Source organism: Myxine glutinosa, chromosome 11 (genome assembly GCF_964187855.1).
Source record: "Myxine glutinosa chromosome 11, kmMyxGlut1.1, whole genome shotgun sequence".
NCBI lineage: Eukaryota > Metazoa > Chordata > Myxini > Myxiniformes > Myxinidae > Myxine > Myxine glutinosa.
The window spans coordinates 72318336-72335635 of NC_136271.1; the positions used below are offsets into that span (position 1 = coordinate 72318336).

A 17300-nucleotide genomic window follows, 5' to 3' on the forward strand; every position below is an offset into this window, starting at 1 on the left:
ATGCGATAAGATTGCTGGGGAAAAGGTTGTTTGAGGTGAGGCCAGCAGACACAAGGCTACCTCGGTAGGGGTAGCTGTTGAATATCAATAACATTGAAGCTGTTTTCCGTTAGGAAGTTCAATTTCGATTCAATTTAATGGGAACGTGACGCGGCCGTTGTTTGCTGACTGGATGAGCGGGTGTGCGTTGATTGGCGTTGTAGACGAGGAAGTCCTGCACCGATTGGCTAATAAGATGTAGGCGTGGCGTTGGGGAAACGTTGGCAGCTCGTAAGCTCGTTAGTTGCAATGGAAGATCGACTTGAGAGGCAGGAAGGGTCCCGTATTCGGCCTCGATTCGCAGACTATGCGGCTCACCTCCGCGTGTGGCTCCGATTGTACCAGGCTCGCAGCTCCACCCTCCCCCCAGCTTTCCTGCCATGGCATTGGCCTAACGCTTGGTCTGGCCCACCTGGGGCTCCTGTCCCCACGGCCACGGCCTCGATGGGGTTGACGGTTCCAATGTCTCCAGCAGGTGAACCTGTGGTGCGGCCCGGTGCAGCGATTGTGAGGGGTGTCCAAGCCGGTGCGTTTTCCAAGCATTTGGAATTGAAAACAATTGGCAACTCGTGGTTCTGTAATGTTTGATTAGTTTACCCATGATACCTTGCGGTCAGACCTGTTGGGAACCTTTAGTAAATGTCCCATTTGGATACTGGTTCAGAAGAGTTGCTCGAGGAAGAGTAGGAGTAATAAAGGGGTTGAGGAAGAGGAGAGGTGTTTGCCCATTTTAATTACTTTGTATACCTGCTCTCTCCGGGAGCAGCAGAGAGTCTTGTTATTATGCTCTGTGGGGTATATAGATTACAGTAGATCTTGGCTCGTATAATTATGCTCTGTGGGGTATATAGATTACAGTAGATCTTGGCTCATATAATGACTCGACGTCCGGTTTCCTCCCTTTTCAGTTTAGTGTTAAACAGCAATAGCGACTGTTTCACAAGGGATATTAATCGTTTTGTACTAACATTAATATTGTGCTATTAGTATTATCATTATGTAACCGGTAGTAAAGGGTATCAAATGACACAGAACCGGTGAGGTCGTAAACAGATTTGTATTTATTTAATACGGAATGAAAAAGGTGATTGGCCAGTCTCGATGTATGGACGTCTGTAAAGTATCCAGGAAAAAAAAAAAATACATATTTTAGTTTGTTATATAGCTCGGGACAGTTCTCTCGAACAAGGCCACAGCACGGAGACAGCCGATCGATCGATCTCACAGGAGCAACCCAGAGGTACCCCACCCAACCATTCAGGCCGTCGGTGCTCCTATGGTTGGCAGCGAGTGCCCCGGAAGCATTGACAGAAAGAGAGTGGCTCTCGTATGTGTGGAAAAATTCCATGCTCAGTCAGGGTGGCCCAGATAGCTCAGATGGCAGAGCACCGGTACGGTTTTTTTTTCAGAGGACCTGGGTACGATTCCTGGTCTGGGAATATAATTTTCCCACATGTATCAATTTAATTATTTAATCCTGTTCATTAATCTAATTACTTATGTAATTGGAAGTGGCCTTTGGAAAACGCTGCAATTCGCTACCTTAACACGGATTTCGCCCAACATGGAAAACCACCTGGTGGAGGGGGACAGAAGAAGTCGCTACAACCTCCATCATGTGACCCTTAGTCCTCCTGTCAAGCTTGGTTGAGATTGGATACGTAACGACCAAATGTATCACCGTCAGACAGACAGACACCAAATTGTGTATTTTAGGATTAAGGATACATTTATATATTGATTAATGGCGTGTACACACAATCATACATGAATGTTGAGAATGATCAATTTTACATCTAGGGTTTCAGACCCACAGGCCAATCCACTTTCTGCATTTATATACCTGTTTGTATAAAGGATAACATGAAAGGTCTTGAAAATGAAATTGAACTTCCGTCAAAGCCCATGCGGAAGGTTATACATAAATCGCATGCAAGACACAGACATTAGTACACAGTGTACTCACTCTCACACTAATTATACAAGGACAGTGTTAGATGATGAACACATGAATATCTAGTGTCGTACAAACAGACCCTTTGGTTCTAAGCACCATGAGCTCAGGTGAGAACACTTACAAACAGGGTAACTCATTTGTTGATTTGCGAGGGAGAAGATGCATCGTGATGCATACATGTTTAGACCCGGCTTGTTTGTGTTCTTTAGCCTGAAAACCATGTAGAATTGGGTCGTAACGAATGTGACCTCCTTTGTGTGCACCTGAGCATGTGCATGTTTTCACGTAATTTTTGTGCGTGTGTACCTTTCTCTTCACACGGAAGACAATGCAGTGCCATCCTTGCTGCGAAGAGCCTGTGCAGAGACCCTGGACGGGTTGCTGCTTTTCTCTGTGAAGCTTGCGATACTCGGCTCGCTGCTGGGACCCGGTAACCTCGAGTGAGTAATGGGATTAACCTTCCGATATCCTTCAAATACACGTTTGATTAAATTTCACAACCGCTTTGTGCTCGTTCCAGGTCTAAATGGGGGCAGAGTTTAAAAGGTAGTTGATCGAAGGGACAATCAGCTGGGTGCAAAACCGGTTCAGCCTTAAGAAGAGGAAACTTTGATTACATGCATAAGTATCAAACCAAAAATGAAATGAGAGATGAAGCCAAAAAATAAATGCGATGCAAATAATTAAATGCCTCGTTGTCAGTTGACAAAGAAGGAGTTTGTTTTTTAGCTGCGACGAGCAGCTCTATGAGAGGACCGCGTTGTTGTTCTTGTTGTTGGGGTGCCTTTTTGAATAGCGCATGCGCATACACTCGGACGTGCGTTGGTATGAGGTAAGAACATCGCGGACTAAAATCGCGATTTGTTTGAAGAAACCAGAATAAATTTAGCAACAAAGACAACATGAATGTTTTCATATCAATCTCGTTTCACAGAACTTTTTTACTTTCAAATCACTTTCACCACACCACACCACTGTTTTCACAGAACCACACCCACTTTCAAATCCCCTACTGACCAAGCCCGTTTCAAATGATCCCTCTGCCACCCAGAATTAACATCAATAAATAACATTAATGAATTAACATTAACAGAAATAACATTCAAGTCCATACATTGTATGTAATCAGTTGATGAAGCATGTTGCGTCGCAAAACAAAGGACAAGACCAGAACTGAAAGACAAAAAGACGCGAGTGCATGCGTATAATTTAATGACTGGTCGAATTTGGTAGCGCATATTGCAACGGATATCCTCGTGATTCTACACGTCGCAGCTCTGACCACACTGTGGTCATTTTTCTCTTGTTTAAATCCAAACTGGAACCACAGATTGCCCATCAAATCCATCTGTGCCAACTGCTGACATCCATTGCATACCACCCCTCCTTTGGGTGATCTCCATTGTAATATCCTGTAGACATCCCTCTATTCAGGTGTTTATGCTTCCCAGATTTGTTGATACTTTGGTGTTGATTTGTTGATTTGATCTTGATGCTTTCCACCTTTTCACCAAGTTTCTGACCACATTAACAATTTAATTATTTTTTAACCACTCCAATATCCAAACCATTTACAGTTTAAAATATATTATCTGTACCGTATATATAAAAGCCCTGTGTATTATTTTCGGTCACGAGGAAGTGACCTCACATTCATGGAAGTGACAGTGTGACTACCTTCGCCCCATTGGTTGGCCATGCTATCCCGTGCCTGCCCTTGGTTGGCCATGCTATCCTGTGCCTGCCCTTGGTTGGCCATGCCATCCTGTGCCTGCCCTTGGTTGGCCATGCTCGCCTGTGCCTGCCCTTGGTTGGCCATGCTACCCTGTGTCTGTCCTTGGTTGGCCATGCTACCCTGTGTCTGTCCTTGGTTGACCATGCTATCCTGTGCCTGCCCTTGTTTGGCCATGCTATCCTGTGCCTACCCTTGGTTGGCCATGCCATCCTGTGCCTGCCCTTGCTTGGCCATGCTATCCTGTGCCTGCCCTTGCTTGGCCATGCCATCCTGTGCCTGCCCTTGCTTGGCCATGCTATCCTGTGCCTGTCCTTGGTTGGCCATGCTACCCTGTGCCTGTCCTTGGTTGGCCATGCTATCTTGTGCCTGCCCTTGGTTGGCCATGCTATCCTGTGCCTGCCCTTGGTTGGCCATGCTATCCTGTGCCTACTCTTGGTTGGCCATGCCATCCTGTGCCTGTCCTTGGTTGGCCATGCCATCCTGTGCCTGTCCTTGGTTGGCCATGCTACCCTGTGCCTGTCCTTGGTTGGCCATGCTACCCTGTGCCTGTCCTTGGTTGGCCATGCTACCCTGTGCCTGCCCTTGGTTGGCCATGCTATCCTGTGCCTGTCCTTGGTTGGCCATGCTACCCTGTGTCTGTCCTTGGTTGGCCATGCTATCCTGTGTCTGTCCTTGGTTGGCCATGCTATCCTGTGTCTGTCCTTGGTTGGTCATGCTACCCTGTGTCTGTCCTTGGTTGGCCATGCTATCCTGTGTCTGCCCTTGGTTGGCCATGCTACCCTGTGCCTGCCCTTGGTTGGCCATGCTACCCTGTGTCTGTCCTTGGTTGGCCATGCTACCCTGTGTCTGCCCTTGGTTGGCCATGCTACCCTGTGTCTGTCCTTGGTTGGCCATGCTACCCTGTGTCTGTCCTTGGTTGGCCATGCTACCCTGTGTCTGCCCTTGGTTGGCCATGCTACCCTGTGTCTGTCCTTGGTTGGCCATGCTATCCTGTGCCAACTGCTGGAATTGTAATGTTAGCCAAGTAGAGTACAGAAATGTGGACTCGGTTGATATAATCATAATAAAAACTATTGTCATTCGACTGAAGGTGGCAGCAATGTGGAAATTAGGCCATGCTGTTGGCAATGACTCACCTATTCTTCATGAAAGACCTTTTGGGGTCTTGAACCCCAACATCCACAAACCCCACAAACCCCAACCAACATCCACAAACCCCAATTCTACCCCCGCTAATTTCGGTCCCCTTGTGTTTTATACCTCTTCCCCCCCCCCCCCCCCTCCCCTTCACATGCCTCCTGCCCCCAAGCCCTCTCCCTCCCACACTTCTCCCTGCTCTCAAATGTTGTGGTTGTGTGCTTCCCCTTCTCTCCCCATCTTGTCTTCCGCTCCCTCTTTTTGTATATTTTGTTTGTCTGGTTGATTTGTTTGTGAAATAAATGTTAGCTCTTTCACGAGCCTCGATTCAGTATACAAAAAAAAAAAAAAAAAATGAAATGAAACGTCATGCATGTGAAACACAAGGATGATGGTTTATAGCTGGGTCGAAATTTGAACCCAGACTAGACTGCTGAAAGGCGAGTGCGCGTACTACAAGCCCAATTGCGTAACACCGATTGCCTTTCATCATATAATAATGCTATTACAGATCTTGCTGTGTCCAGGAATGCAGATTTGTGCACATTTCTTGTATGCAGGCAGGTGTCACACTTTGTTCTGATGTACATGAAACACAAATTGAAGGCTATATACATGGAGGTGGATGAGGAAGAGGAAGAGGTGGAGCTGTATGTGGAGGAACTCGCAGGGGAGTTTATGAGAACGTTTGCATTTATCCTGCTGTACATATCTTGCTGTGTGTACGAGGTGAGTCGTACAGGCGCATGAGTGCCGTTTGCGATAGCCAGTTGGAACATTGTCCGTATGTAAAGCACTTAGGTATTTTGGATATTTGCATGAAATTGTTTATATGTTTGATATCAAATTCACGCAACACTTGGAGAGCTGCGTACATGTAACTTTCAAAGGCGAATAGTTTGAAAATCCCTGGTATAAAATTAATAAATCATATGGTGGGTTTAATTCATGTCTGTATTTTAGCTTCAAGGAAATTCAAATATATTGTTGTGGAAATGAGAATTGTGTTTTTTTATTGTTGTAAAAATATCACCCTCCTGCCTCCATTCTGTGTATAAAGGTCAAAGGGCGTCCCTTAGTTAGGTCATATACAATCACGTTAGCCAATCATAGATTTCCTCCTTGTTGGTAGTTATTTCCTTATTCTGTGTATTAGGTTAAGGCTTTGTCTTCCATTAATTAATACTCCATTGCACCGAATTCAAATAGAGTAGATTCCCTTTCATTCCCATTCCTAAAGCCTTTATTACCAACTGCATTTGCCTCCATTGAGCACGCGGTCGGCTCGGCGAAGAAAGGCGTGTCTCCACCTCGTCATAGAGGGGAGGAGTGAGTGAACGAACCCTTGTCGACCAACCCAGAAAGAGGGGTTTGGCTTTGAGAGGGCGTGGGGAGAGCCATCGAGTAGGTTCGCGAAGGTTGAAGGGTGTGGCATATATAACCCGCGGGAGACGCCCCCACCTCAGATGAGTCCAGATAAGATACGGCAGAGGAGGAGTCCTAAAAAAAGCACGCGACATCCCCACGGCGGCAAAAAGCAGGAGATTGAGGGAGAGAGATGCACAAAAGAGTCCACCGCAGCTTTTGAACGAACCAGCAGCTTTTGAACAAACCGCAGCTTTGAACCAACGGCAGGTTTAGCCACCGCAGCTTGGATCGTCGACGGCGGTGATGGCAGTTGCGGCCAAGAAGCCACGTCGCCGTGCGGGGACGATTGGGGAGAGTCGGCGGCTGCTCAACTCGAGCCGGGATCACACCCACTGTCGTGAAAATCAAGCTCAGACACGACTTGACCTCTGGGTAGGTTTAATATCATTTAGATCTGTAGTACATCCTGTAAGAATACATGCATGCAACAGGCATTACAATCAGAGTATTTCATGAGCAGCAATGGTTGATTCAATATAACAATGGTCCAACAGAGAGGACAGTCAGCGCAGCATTTAGGGGCGTACATACCATTCAAACTACAGGACTATGTCACAGTGAGTTCCGCTGGAGTGTCCGCGCGCCCCGGTTGTCCCGGGTCTTATAGACGCCCCTTCCGTAGCGAGCACACCCTGGGTTCACCTTGGTATAATTTCACTACACCCACCACCCGCATCCTTCCAGTTCTGTGGACCACCTGAACCTTCTGATCCCTCCAGCCAATCCACCCTTCATTCCCCATTCGTGTGAGTCTGTCTTTTGTTTGTCCTGTCCTGGGTTAAGTAAGACTGAATAGGTAAGCTAAGGTGCACTGTGTCCGCTTCTTCTTCTGCTGTTTTTATTTTATTATTCTTCCTCCTCCTTGGTTGCTTTCAATTGTGTAAATAGTAAATAAATCGTATTTGTATTTCTTACCCTTTGCCTTTCTTTCCTCTACATCCGTCGTTGTTGTCTTTTCCCTCATTGGACACCTGTGGCACGATTTTGGCCAACGTTTCAGGATCGGGTTAGTCTTGGTAACAGTTCGTGCTGCGGTTGCTAAACACCGCTCGGCAATCAAGTAACATCTGTCCACGGTACGAACGGGGCTGTGCACCGGCCTTTCCGGAGGTCGCGGTGCAGCTTCAGGGACCACGTCGGTCAGGCACAAACGAGGGGACTAATCCCCCGTCAAAGGGGAACCATAGGCCGACGTTGGGTTCCGTAACAATATGTTGGCACGAAACATAGCACATGAACCCAATTCTTACATTGTTACATAATTTAACATTATTGTATGTCCTATAAATAAGTTGGTTTGGCGCATGTGTTGGTTTGGCGGATCCTGTCCTTGGTTGGCCATGCTATCCTGTGCTTGTCCTTGGTTGGCCATGCTATCCTGTGGTTGTCCGGGAATCAAGTTCCCATTGAATCCGAAGTGTTATGATTTATGGGAGTGAGACATGGGTCATGAATGTAGAGCAGCAACGAAGGCTGGAAAGGGTTGAAATGCGAATGGTTCAGTGGATGTGCGGAGTATCATTGAGAGAGAGGAAGACAAATGATGAATTGCGAAAGATGATGGGAATAGAGCCTGTGATTGATGCTGTGAAGAGGAACAGGTTGAGATGGTTTGGTCATGTGTTGAGGAAGGATGAAAGTGACTGGTTGAGAAGAGTGATGTAAATAAATGTAGAAGGAAGGAGAGGACGGGGAAGACTGAGAAAGACTTGGCTAAAGGTGTTGGAAGAAGAAATGCGGGCAAGGGGGTTACCAAGGAGAGATGTAGAAAATAGGGCAACATGGAGAATATTGTCATGGGGCCCGCAAGGCTAACCCCCGCGCTAGCAGGGAAAATGGCCTTAAAATGTCTTGTTGTTGTTGTTGTTGTTGTTGTTGTTGTTGTTGTTGTTGTTGTTGTTGTTGTCTATAAATAAGTTTATTAATTATTAGCTTTGAATATAGCTGTATTGGTTGTTTGTGTTCCCATTGAATCCCTAGTTCATGATTCATGCAACTTGGGTTCAAGTCCCTTAAGGCTTAAACCATGTGTGTTTGTCCTTTTAATTTATGTGTACTGATGTCTCTGTCCTGCTTGTGATTTGTGTATAAGTTTTTCTGTGAGCATTAATCCATGATTAAACTAGAACAGCACTCGGCAGAGCGCATGCCTCCGCCAGGCTGACCAGTTTACGTTTTGTATTCCACTGATAGGCCGCATCTGCATCCGGACCTGAACCAAAATCTAATCCAATTAAATAAACTAGGGCATGCCCGTACTATATCTATATCTAAAATTATATCCCCCCCTCTATTTACATGAAATGGTTTGGTCCAAAGCGAACGGCTTGCGAGTGGTGACAATCCCCCCCCTCTATTTACATGCAATGGTTTGGTCCAAAGCGAACGGCTTCCGGAGTTTGGTAAAGAAATCGCCATCGCGTGCACAAACGCGCAGGAAAGCGAATGAAACGCAAATTCGTTTTTATTAGTTGTAAAACATAGTTTAACGCCAACATAGTTTGCAAACGTGAAATAAATGAATACGCTCTCAAATGTGCCATCCGAGGCAGAGTGTGCCCGCCACGTTCGGCACACGCGATCGTTCGCTGCTCTGATTGGTTGAATCGTTTTTTGGACATAGCTCGGTAAGTAATTGTCCGATTAATATGAAACCTTGAAAAGGCACATCCTCGGGTCCCCAGCAATATACCTGGCAAGTTAAAAGTATATCGGACCCGTGGTTGTCGAGAAACAGCGGTCACAGACAAACGTACAGACAGACAGACAGAGATTACTGGAATTATAGATAGACTAGGGCATGCCCGTACTATATATACATATATCTAAAATTATATCCCCCCCCTCTATTTACATGAAATGGTTTGGTCCAAAGCGAACGGCTTGCGAGTGGTGACAATCCCCCCCCTCTATTTACATGAAATGGTTCGGTCCAAAGCGAACGGCTTCCGGAGTTTGGTAAAGAAATCGCCATCGCGTACACAAACGCGCAGGAAAGCGAATGAATCGCAAATTCGTTTTTATTAGTTGTAAAACATAGTTTAACGCCAACATAGTTTGCAAACGTGAAATAAATGAATACGCTGTCAAATGTGCCATCCGAGGCAGAGTGTGCCCGCCACGTTCGGCACACGCGATCGTTCGCTGCTCTCTGATTGGTTGAATCGTTTTTTGGACATAGCTCGGTAAGTAATTGTCCGATTAATATGAAACCTTGAAAAGGCACATCCTCGGGTCCCCAGCAATATACCTGGCAAGTTTCAAGTATATCGGACCGGTAGTTGTCGAGAAACAGCGGTCACAGACAAACAAACAAACGTACAGACGTACAGACAGACAGACAGAGATTACTGGAATTATAGATAGATGAACAGGATTTTAATTAATTAATTGACATTGTGGGGAAAATTACACGCCCAGACCAGGAATCAAATCCAGGTCCTCTGGTGAACCGTCTAGACTTGGGTTTGATTCCTCGTCTGGGCGTGTAATTTTCCCACATATGCCAATTAATTCGTTATAATCCTGTTCAATTATTTAATTGTGTTTTTACGCCCCCAGGGGTGTTTGTAATAGCTGACATGGATTTGTCCCCTCCCACCCCCCATTGGAGGAAGATGCTCTCGTGAGCGAGTGCACCGGAAGCATTGACGGAATAGCTCAGATGACAGAGCACTGGTACGGTTTACCAGAGGACCTGGGTTCGATTCCCGGTCTGGGTGTGTAATTTTCCCACATATGTCAATTTAAAAAACAATCTAATCAGCTTGTTCTTGTGACCTACCCAACTCATCCACCAAGTTTAGACCTCATCAGTCCATAACTGTTTGAGGTATTATGCTATATATCGCTTTTGGCCTTTTCTCTCAATGGTGATGAATTACTTTAAAAAAAAGAAATAAGATCTTGTATCCTGACCCAGATCTTCACCAAAATCGAATCAAATTGGACCTTGTCACACACCTAACCTGTTTACCAAATTTCGTCTGAAGTCATCAAAGTTTTTGAGATATCCTGCTCACAGCCAAACAAACATACGCGTGTGAAAACCACATAACCTCTGTCCACCTTCGGTGGTGGATATAATGATGTTGATGCCAAATTGGATTTCACAAGCAGGATATGCTACACTTTTTAGACACGCCCAGACCTTTTCAGACAGCTGCACCACCATTTTGCATTGGGTGGACGGGACGGGCCCCAGGGGGAGGGAGACGGACGGGCCCCGGGAGACGGAGACGGACGGGCCCCAGGGGGAGGGAGACGGACGGGCCCCAGGGGGAGGGAGACGGACGGGCCCCAGGGGGAGGGAGACGGAGACGGACGGGCCCCAGGGGGAGGGAGACGGAGACGGACGGGCCCCAGGGGGAGGGAGACGGAGACGGACGGGCCCCAGGGGGAGGGAGACGGAGACGGACGGGCCCCAGGGGGAGGGAGACGGAGACGGACGGGCCCCAGGGGGAGGGAGACGGAGACGGACGGGCCCCAGGGGGAGGGAGACGGAGACGGACGGGCCCCAGGGGGAGGGAGACGGAGACGGACGGGCCCCAGGGGGAGGGAGACGGAGACGGACGGGCCCCAGGGGGAGGGAGACGGAGACGGACGGGCCCCAGGGGGAGGGAGACGGACGGGCCCCAGGGGGAGGGAGACGGACGGGCCCCAGGGGGAGGGAGACGGACGGGCCCCAGGGGGAGGGAGACGGACGGGCCCCAGGGGGAGGGAGACGGACGGGCCCCAGGGGGAGGGAGACGGACGGGCCCCAGGGGGAGGGAGACGGACGGGCCCCAGGGGGAGGGAGACGGACGGGCCCCAGGGGGAGGGAGACGGACGGGCCCCAGGGGGAGGGAGACGGACGGGCCCCAGGGGGAGGGAGACGGACGGGCCCCAGGGGGAGGGAGACGGACGGGCCCCAGAGGGAGGGAGACGGACGGGCCCCAGAGGGAGGGAGACGGACGGGCCCCAGAGGGAGGGAGACGGACGGGCCCCAGAGGGAGGGAGACGGACGGGCCCCAGAGGGAGGGAGACGGACGGGCCCCAGAGGGAGGGAGACGGACGGGCCCCAGAGGGAGGGAGACGGACGGGCCCCAGAGGGAGACTGAGACTGAGATGGAGACTGGAAACATGGAGATAGAAAGACGAGAGAAACAAAGATTGAAGGATACAGGGGCAGTATTAAAATGTGGGAATGGAGGAAATAAAAATAAGGTTAGGAGTGGAGCAAGGAAAGCCACCCTCGACCCTTCCAAGGAGCCTCTAAAGTCTAATGGGTGGGAGAGGGTACTGTCGCCCCTGCTCTGCTGTCTCTACACGCCTGTGCTACAGCATAACTGCAATATACACATGCATAACTCTGTTATCAAAGACACAATGAAAGAATCACCTTTGACGATTTGTCCCACAAATTTAGCGAACATGAGGTAGCATTAGCTATTTCAGATGTAGCTTTTTGATTTGCCTAACATCGTGTTAAATGGCCATGATGACGGTTAGAATGCTGCATTGGCTGCAGTTTTTATCCTTTGTTTTCAAAAAGTCACCTGACCTTGTAACCAAACGCGGTGCGCAGATGCACATTGAGCACCAGAAATGATTGAGCACGGCGACATATATCCTAGCTCGTGTGTTTGGTTGTTGGTAGAAAGCAAAAAACGCGAATAATGGATTGACGTCTCGTTTTAACTTCCACCACACACTCGAAGAGGAACGTGGAACTCGATTGCAGAACGGATAAGTTCCAAACTCTAGTGGAGATGAGGCACAAAGCAAACTGAATTGTGCTTTTAATTGGAAGTTAACAGTTGGATTCATGCAGATCTAATCCAAAGTGCAAAAGCTTTAAACAGCTGTCTATATGCAGGTTTCATCGACAACTCGTGATGTCCTGAGTTAACTTCTTTACTTTACTTTACTGAGTTAACTCCTAACCCATTATGAGGCTTCTTTTCATGTGCATAAATAAGCTTACTTCCCTGAACACAAATTAGTCTCACCACAAGTATATTCATATAAGGGGAATTATATAATACTAGGGCATTGCCCATACTATATCTATATCTAAAATTATATCCCCCCCCTCTATTTACATGAAATGGTTTGGTCCAAAGCGAACGGCTTGCGAGTACGGTGACAATCCCCCCCCCCCCTCTATTTACATGCAATGGTTTGGTCCAAAGCGAACGGCTTCCGGAGTTTGGTAAAGAAATCGCCATCGCGTGCACAAACGCGCAGGAAAGCGAATGAATCGCAAATTCGGTTTTATTAGTTTTAAAACATAGTTTAACGCCAACATAGTTTGCAAACGTGAAATAAATGAATACGCTCTCAAATGTGCCATCCGAGGCAGAGTGTGTCCTCCACGTTCGGCACACGCGATCGTTCGCTGCTCTCTGATTGGTTGAATCGTTTTTTGGACATAGCTCGGTAAGTAATTGTCCGATTAATATGAAACCTTGAAAAGGCACATCCTCGGGTCCCCAGCAATATACCTGGCAAGTTAAAAGTATATCGGACCCGTGGTTGTCGAGAAACAGCGGTCACAGACAAACAGACGTACAGACATACAGACGTACAAACGTACAAACGTACAGAGATTACTGGAATTATAGATAGATGAATCACTCTACGGCTGTACTGGTTTGTTTGAGCCAACACGAATCGCCAATCGTAATATTCCGAGTGGTGAGAATAGAATACCGTACTATGTTATCTTTGAGATGTTGCACCGAATCCTCTTGATTCCAGGTTGAAGTGAATAATGCAGAAGGCCTCAAACTCATGTACGCTTTGTGTCTCTCACTAGGTGCTCATGACCGTGCTGACAGGATCCACCGTGGGCAAAAGGCTGATGGGTCTACGCATCGTGTCTTTCCATCACGCGCAAGAGGTTAATGGAAGGTTAATTATCTTGCCTGCAACACCTCCAGGCCTCGCTATGTGAGTTTTCATTGGATGAGAGAGTGCCTTCTTTTCCAAAGTGTTCCATTGATGGGGCTGTTGGTTTCCTTCAAAAACATCTGCTCTCATTTCTGGTGTATATGTGCATGTGCATGTGCGTATCCATCGACGCTCATGGAAGAGCAGAACAACAGAGGGGAAAGGGTCATCGGACGCATTAAGATGAGGGGACAGAGGAGGACACAAATGTACGGATCCACCACAGTATGAGGAGAGGTGATTGGGCGATGGGGAATAAGCGTGTGTCGGAAAGCTGAAAGATGGGGCTGGCAGGTTAGCCCAAGCGTGTGTTGGAAAGCTGAAAGATGGGGCTGGCAGGATGGCCCAAGCGTGTGTCAGAAAGCTGAAAGATGGGGCTGGCAGGTTAGCCCAAGCGTGTGTAGGAAAGCTGAAAGATGGGGTTGGCAGGTTAGCCCAAGCGTGTGTTGGAAAGCTGAAAGATGGGGCTGGCAGGATGGCCCAAGCGTGTGTCAGAAAGCTGAAAGATGGGGCTGGCAGGTTAGCCCAAGCGTGTGTCGGAAAGCTGAAAGATGGGGCTGGCAGGTTAGCCCAAGCGTGTGTTGGAAAGCTGAAAGATGGGGCTGGCAGGATGGCCCAAGCGTGTGTCAGAAAGCTGAAAGATGGGGCTGGCAGGTTAGCCCAAGCGTGTGTAGGAAAGCTGAAAGATGGGGCTGGCAGGATGGCCCAAGCATGTGTTGGAAAGCTGAAAGATGGGGCTGGCAGGATGGCCCAAGCGTGTGTAGGAAAGCTGAAAGATGGGGTTGGCAGGTTAGCCCAAGCATGTGTCGGAAAGCTGAAAGATGGGGCTGGCAGGATGGCCCAAGCGTGTGTAGGAAAGCTGAAAGATGGGGCTGGCAGGTTAGCCCAAGCATGTGTAGGAAAGCTGAAAGATGGGGTTGGCAGGTTAGCCCAATCGTGTGTAGGAAAGCTGAAAGATGGGGCTGGCAGGTTAGCCCAAGCGTGTGTCGGAAAGCTGAAAGATGGGGCTGGCACGATGGCCCAGAAGTACGCACACTCGCCTCTAAGCTGTATAGCCTGGGTTTGAATCCTGACCCAGCTATAAACTGTCATCTCGTTGATTCACAGGCAGGGTGATTCGTCAATGCATGTGCCCATCCCTCAGATGGATGGGAAACGGGCGTCCTGTCCACCTAATTTTGTTACAAGTCATCCACAACGTTTTGAAATATCATGCTATGTTTCACTTTTGGCCCTTTCTCTCAATGGTGAAGAATCACATTAAATGAAAACGATTATAGCATACAGATCCGTAATCGGATCTTCACCAAAATCGAATGGATTCGTCCTTGTCACAACCAACCTCTCCACCACGTTTCGTCCAAATCCGTCCATAACGTTTTGAGAAATTGTGCTATACAGTATATCGATTTTACCTCTATCTTTCAATGGTGAAGAATCACTTGTAAAAATTATCGGATCCAGATTTTCACCAAAATCTAATCATTTCCTCCTTGTCCGCATACCCAACCTCTCCACCAAATTTCGTCCGAATCCTTCCACAACTTTTTTAGACGTTCCACAACTTGTTCACAAACGGAGACAAACAGACAGGGGTTAAAACAACCTCCATCCACCTTCGGTGGCAGAGGTAACAGTGTGGTTGTATTGTTGCCTGTTTGCTATTTTACCTGGTGGGTTAATGTACCCCTCTTCCTGATCACAATCCTCTCCTTAAACCGAGTGTGTCTGCGTTACTTCACTCGATACCTTGTTGTTACAATAATTATATACCGTCACTTCTTACTCCCTCACAATACCCAATTGACCTGACTTACCTGATCTTCTTCTCCCTCCCCACCCTTCTCCAGCATAACCTATCGAACAGTTTTGAAGAGCTGTTCCCTTGTTTTTGCCCCAGCGTTTGTTGTTCTGTTGGTCTCCCCATTGAACCGTACGTTGTACGACGTGCTGTCGGGCACAATTGTTGTACACGCGAACTGAATGAGAAGAGGGAAACGTGTACTTGATACCTCAACATAAGCGTCAAAGTCACCGTATTGAAAGGACTCTGAAGTTTTGCCGTCTTTCATGCATGGCGTGTCATTCAAACATCCCAGGATTTGTAATTTGTCACAAATGTCACAAATGTAATTTGCAATCAAAACGGCAAATTGCTTACTTTTCGCAACCAACCAACTACATCAATGGCTAACAACCACCAACCAGCCACAACAACTTTCACTTCCCCAAATCTTTCAAGAATAGTCTCAAATCTTGTTCAAAAGTTGTGCCTTTGCATGGCAGATTTTTTTTGCTCTGCTTTTAACTCTTTATGGCCTGTTTTTCAGAACTACACCGAACCATGCCCTGGTTGACACTGCTATAAATCTGTAAATAAAAATATTTCTTTATTGTGTGGATTGTGCATTATGTACTTTAAAAATACAAATCGAGGCTGATAGAAGAGTGAGGATACGAAGGGCAAAACGGCAAGGACCTTCGGTCTCAGACTTTCATTGTGTTGTACACGTGACGATCTCTCGTTAATGTTTGCAGACAGTTTATAATGAAGTGGATATTCTCATGAGGCTCTTTTGTGATCTATGTTATCCAAATAGCGAAGAGGAACAAAAGAAAAACCATCCCTCTTTCATCGATGCTCGAGATTAGGCAGATTGGCTTAACAAGGTGTTTGCCTCCAAATGTTATGTTGTAGCCACCTTGTTCTGTATCTTCCGCACTGTCTATCCACTTGGAACTAGGGTGTGTGTCCGTTTTCACACAAAAACGGAGGGAAAGTTCTGTCTGGCTTTCACTCTTCTTCATCGACGGCCCCAGATGCCATCAGATCCCATGTTCTCAAATCCTGCTCTGCAGTTATCCTCCATTATTTGCTCGATTCAGTCTGTCCCTATGGGTAGCAGAATGGCCAAGACTAGAGAAACGCACACTCACTTCTAAATTGTCCGGCCTGGGTTTGAATCCCGACGCAGCTATAAACGTCATCGCAGTGTTTCACAGCAGGGTGATTCATCAATGTGTATGCCGTCCCTCCAATGGACGTTAAACTGCTCTGCTGGCATTAGTTGGTGGACGTTAAAGATCTCAGTGCCCTTCACGAAGAGTAGGAGAGCTATCGCCAGCACCCTGGATAAATTAATAACGAGATGGTATTCATAGAATACTTACCCTGTGCAGTCAACTTGGTGCGAGCTTATGTTTTTCTTCCGTTTCTGAAAGGTTGTTTTTTTTCTTTGATCCAATATGGCTGCCAGACCACGTGAGCGATGACATCATCAATTTATATTCTCTGTTATAATTGTGTCGATCATACTCAAGAAATTTCAAACTGATCAGACCGCATTGTCCTTGTCGAATTAGGACGTCATAATTAACGCACCAATGATGTCATCGTTAACATTCCCTATGCGGAGTTTTTTTTTTTTACAATGAGCAATGCTTCAATTTTTTCCATGGAGCGGTTTCAGAGATATAGAGGTGCAACCTTTTTTTCGGTTTTTCCAAGATTGTTATGTTGTTTCCAAGATTGTTATGATTGTATGAATCGTCATTAGAATATTGTACAGGAGGAGACGCTCCTACGGTGAAATTTTGTGTCCATCAGACCAACAGTTGCTGAGAAACTGAATTCATACTGATTTGATGGTGTTATACTTGTCGAATTATGACGTCATAACAAAGGCACCAATGACATCATCTTTAACATATCTTATTCCCCATGGGGAGTACTTGACAATGAGTCATGCTTCAATTTTTCCCATTGAGCGGTTTCAGATATCGAGGTGTGAAGTTTTTTCCAAGATGGCGCCAATACCACAACCTATGACGTCATAATTATGAATAAAACAAGCACAGATACATTCAAAGTACACCACCCCCATGCCAAATAAATAAATAACATCTTCCAACGCGGCATTGCTGGGGCACCTTCGGTGCACGGCAATACCGCCATGCAGCTCATAGAGACTATTGATTGGGAGAGGTGTACAATAATTGATTGAATTGCATAATTAAAATCAATAAATGATGATCATAAAATGTTTTCTTAATCAATTGGCTAATAGCACA

At 47.0% G+C, this 17300-nt stretch overlaps 1 protein-coding gene across 1 annotated transcript; it reads left to right on the forward strand.

Moving 5' to 3' along the window:
- Positions 1-163: 163 nt before the first annotated feature.
- Positions 164-15622, forward strand: LOC137436758 (protein FAM8A1). The gene is made up of 5 exons (XM_068130826.2): positions 164-565; positions 2322-2436; positions 5429-5597; positions 13096-13229; positions 15080-15622. The coding sequence occupies exons 1-5, from the start codon at positions 289-291 to the stop codon at positions 15210-15212; spliced, it is 828 nt and encodes a 275-aa protein (XP_067986927.2). The 5' UTR covers positions 164-288; the 3' UTR covers positions 15213-15622.
- The last annotated feature ends 1678 nt before the right edge of the window (positions 15623-17300 follow it).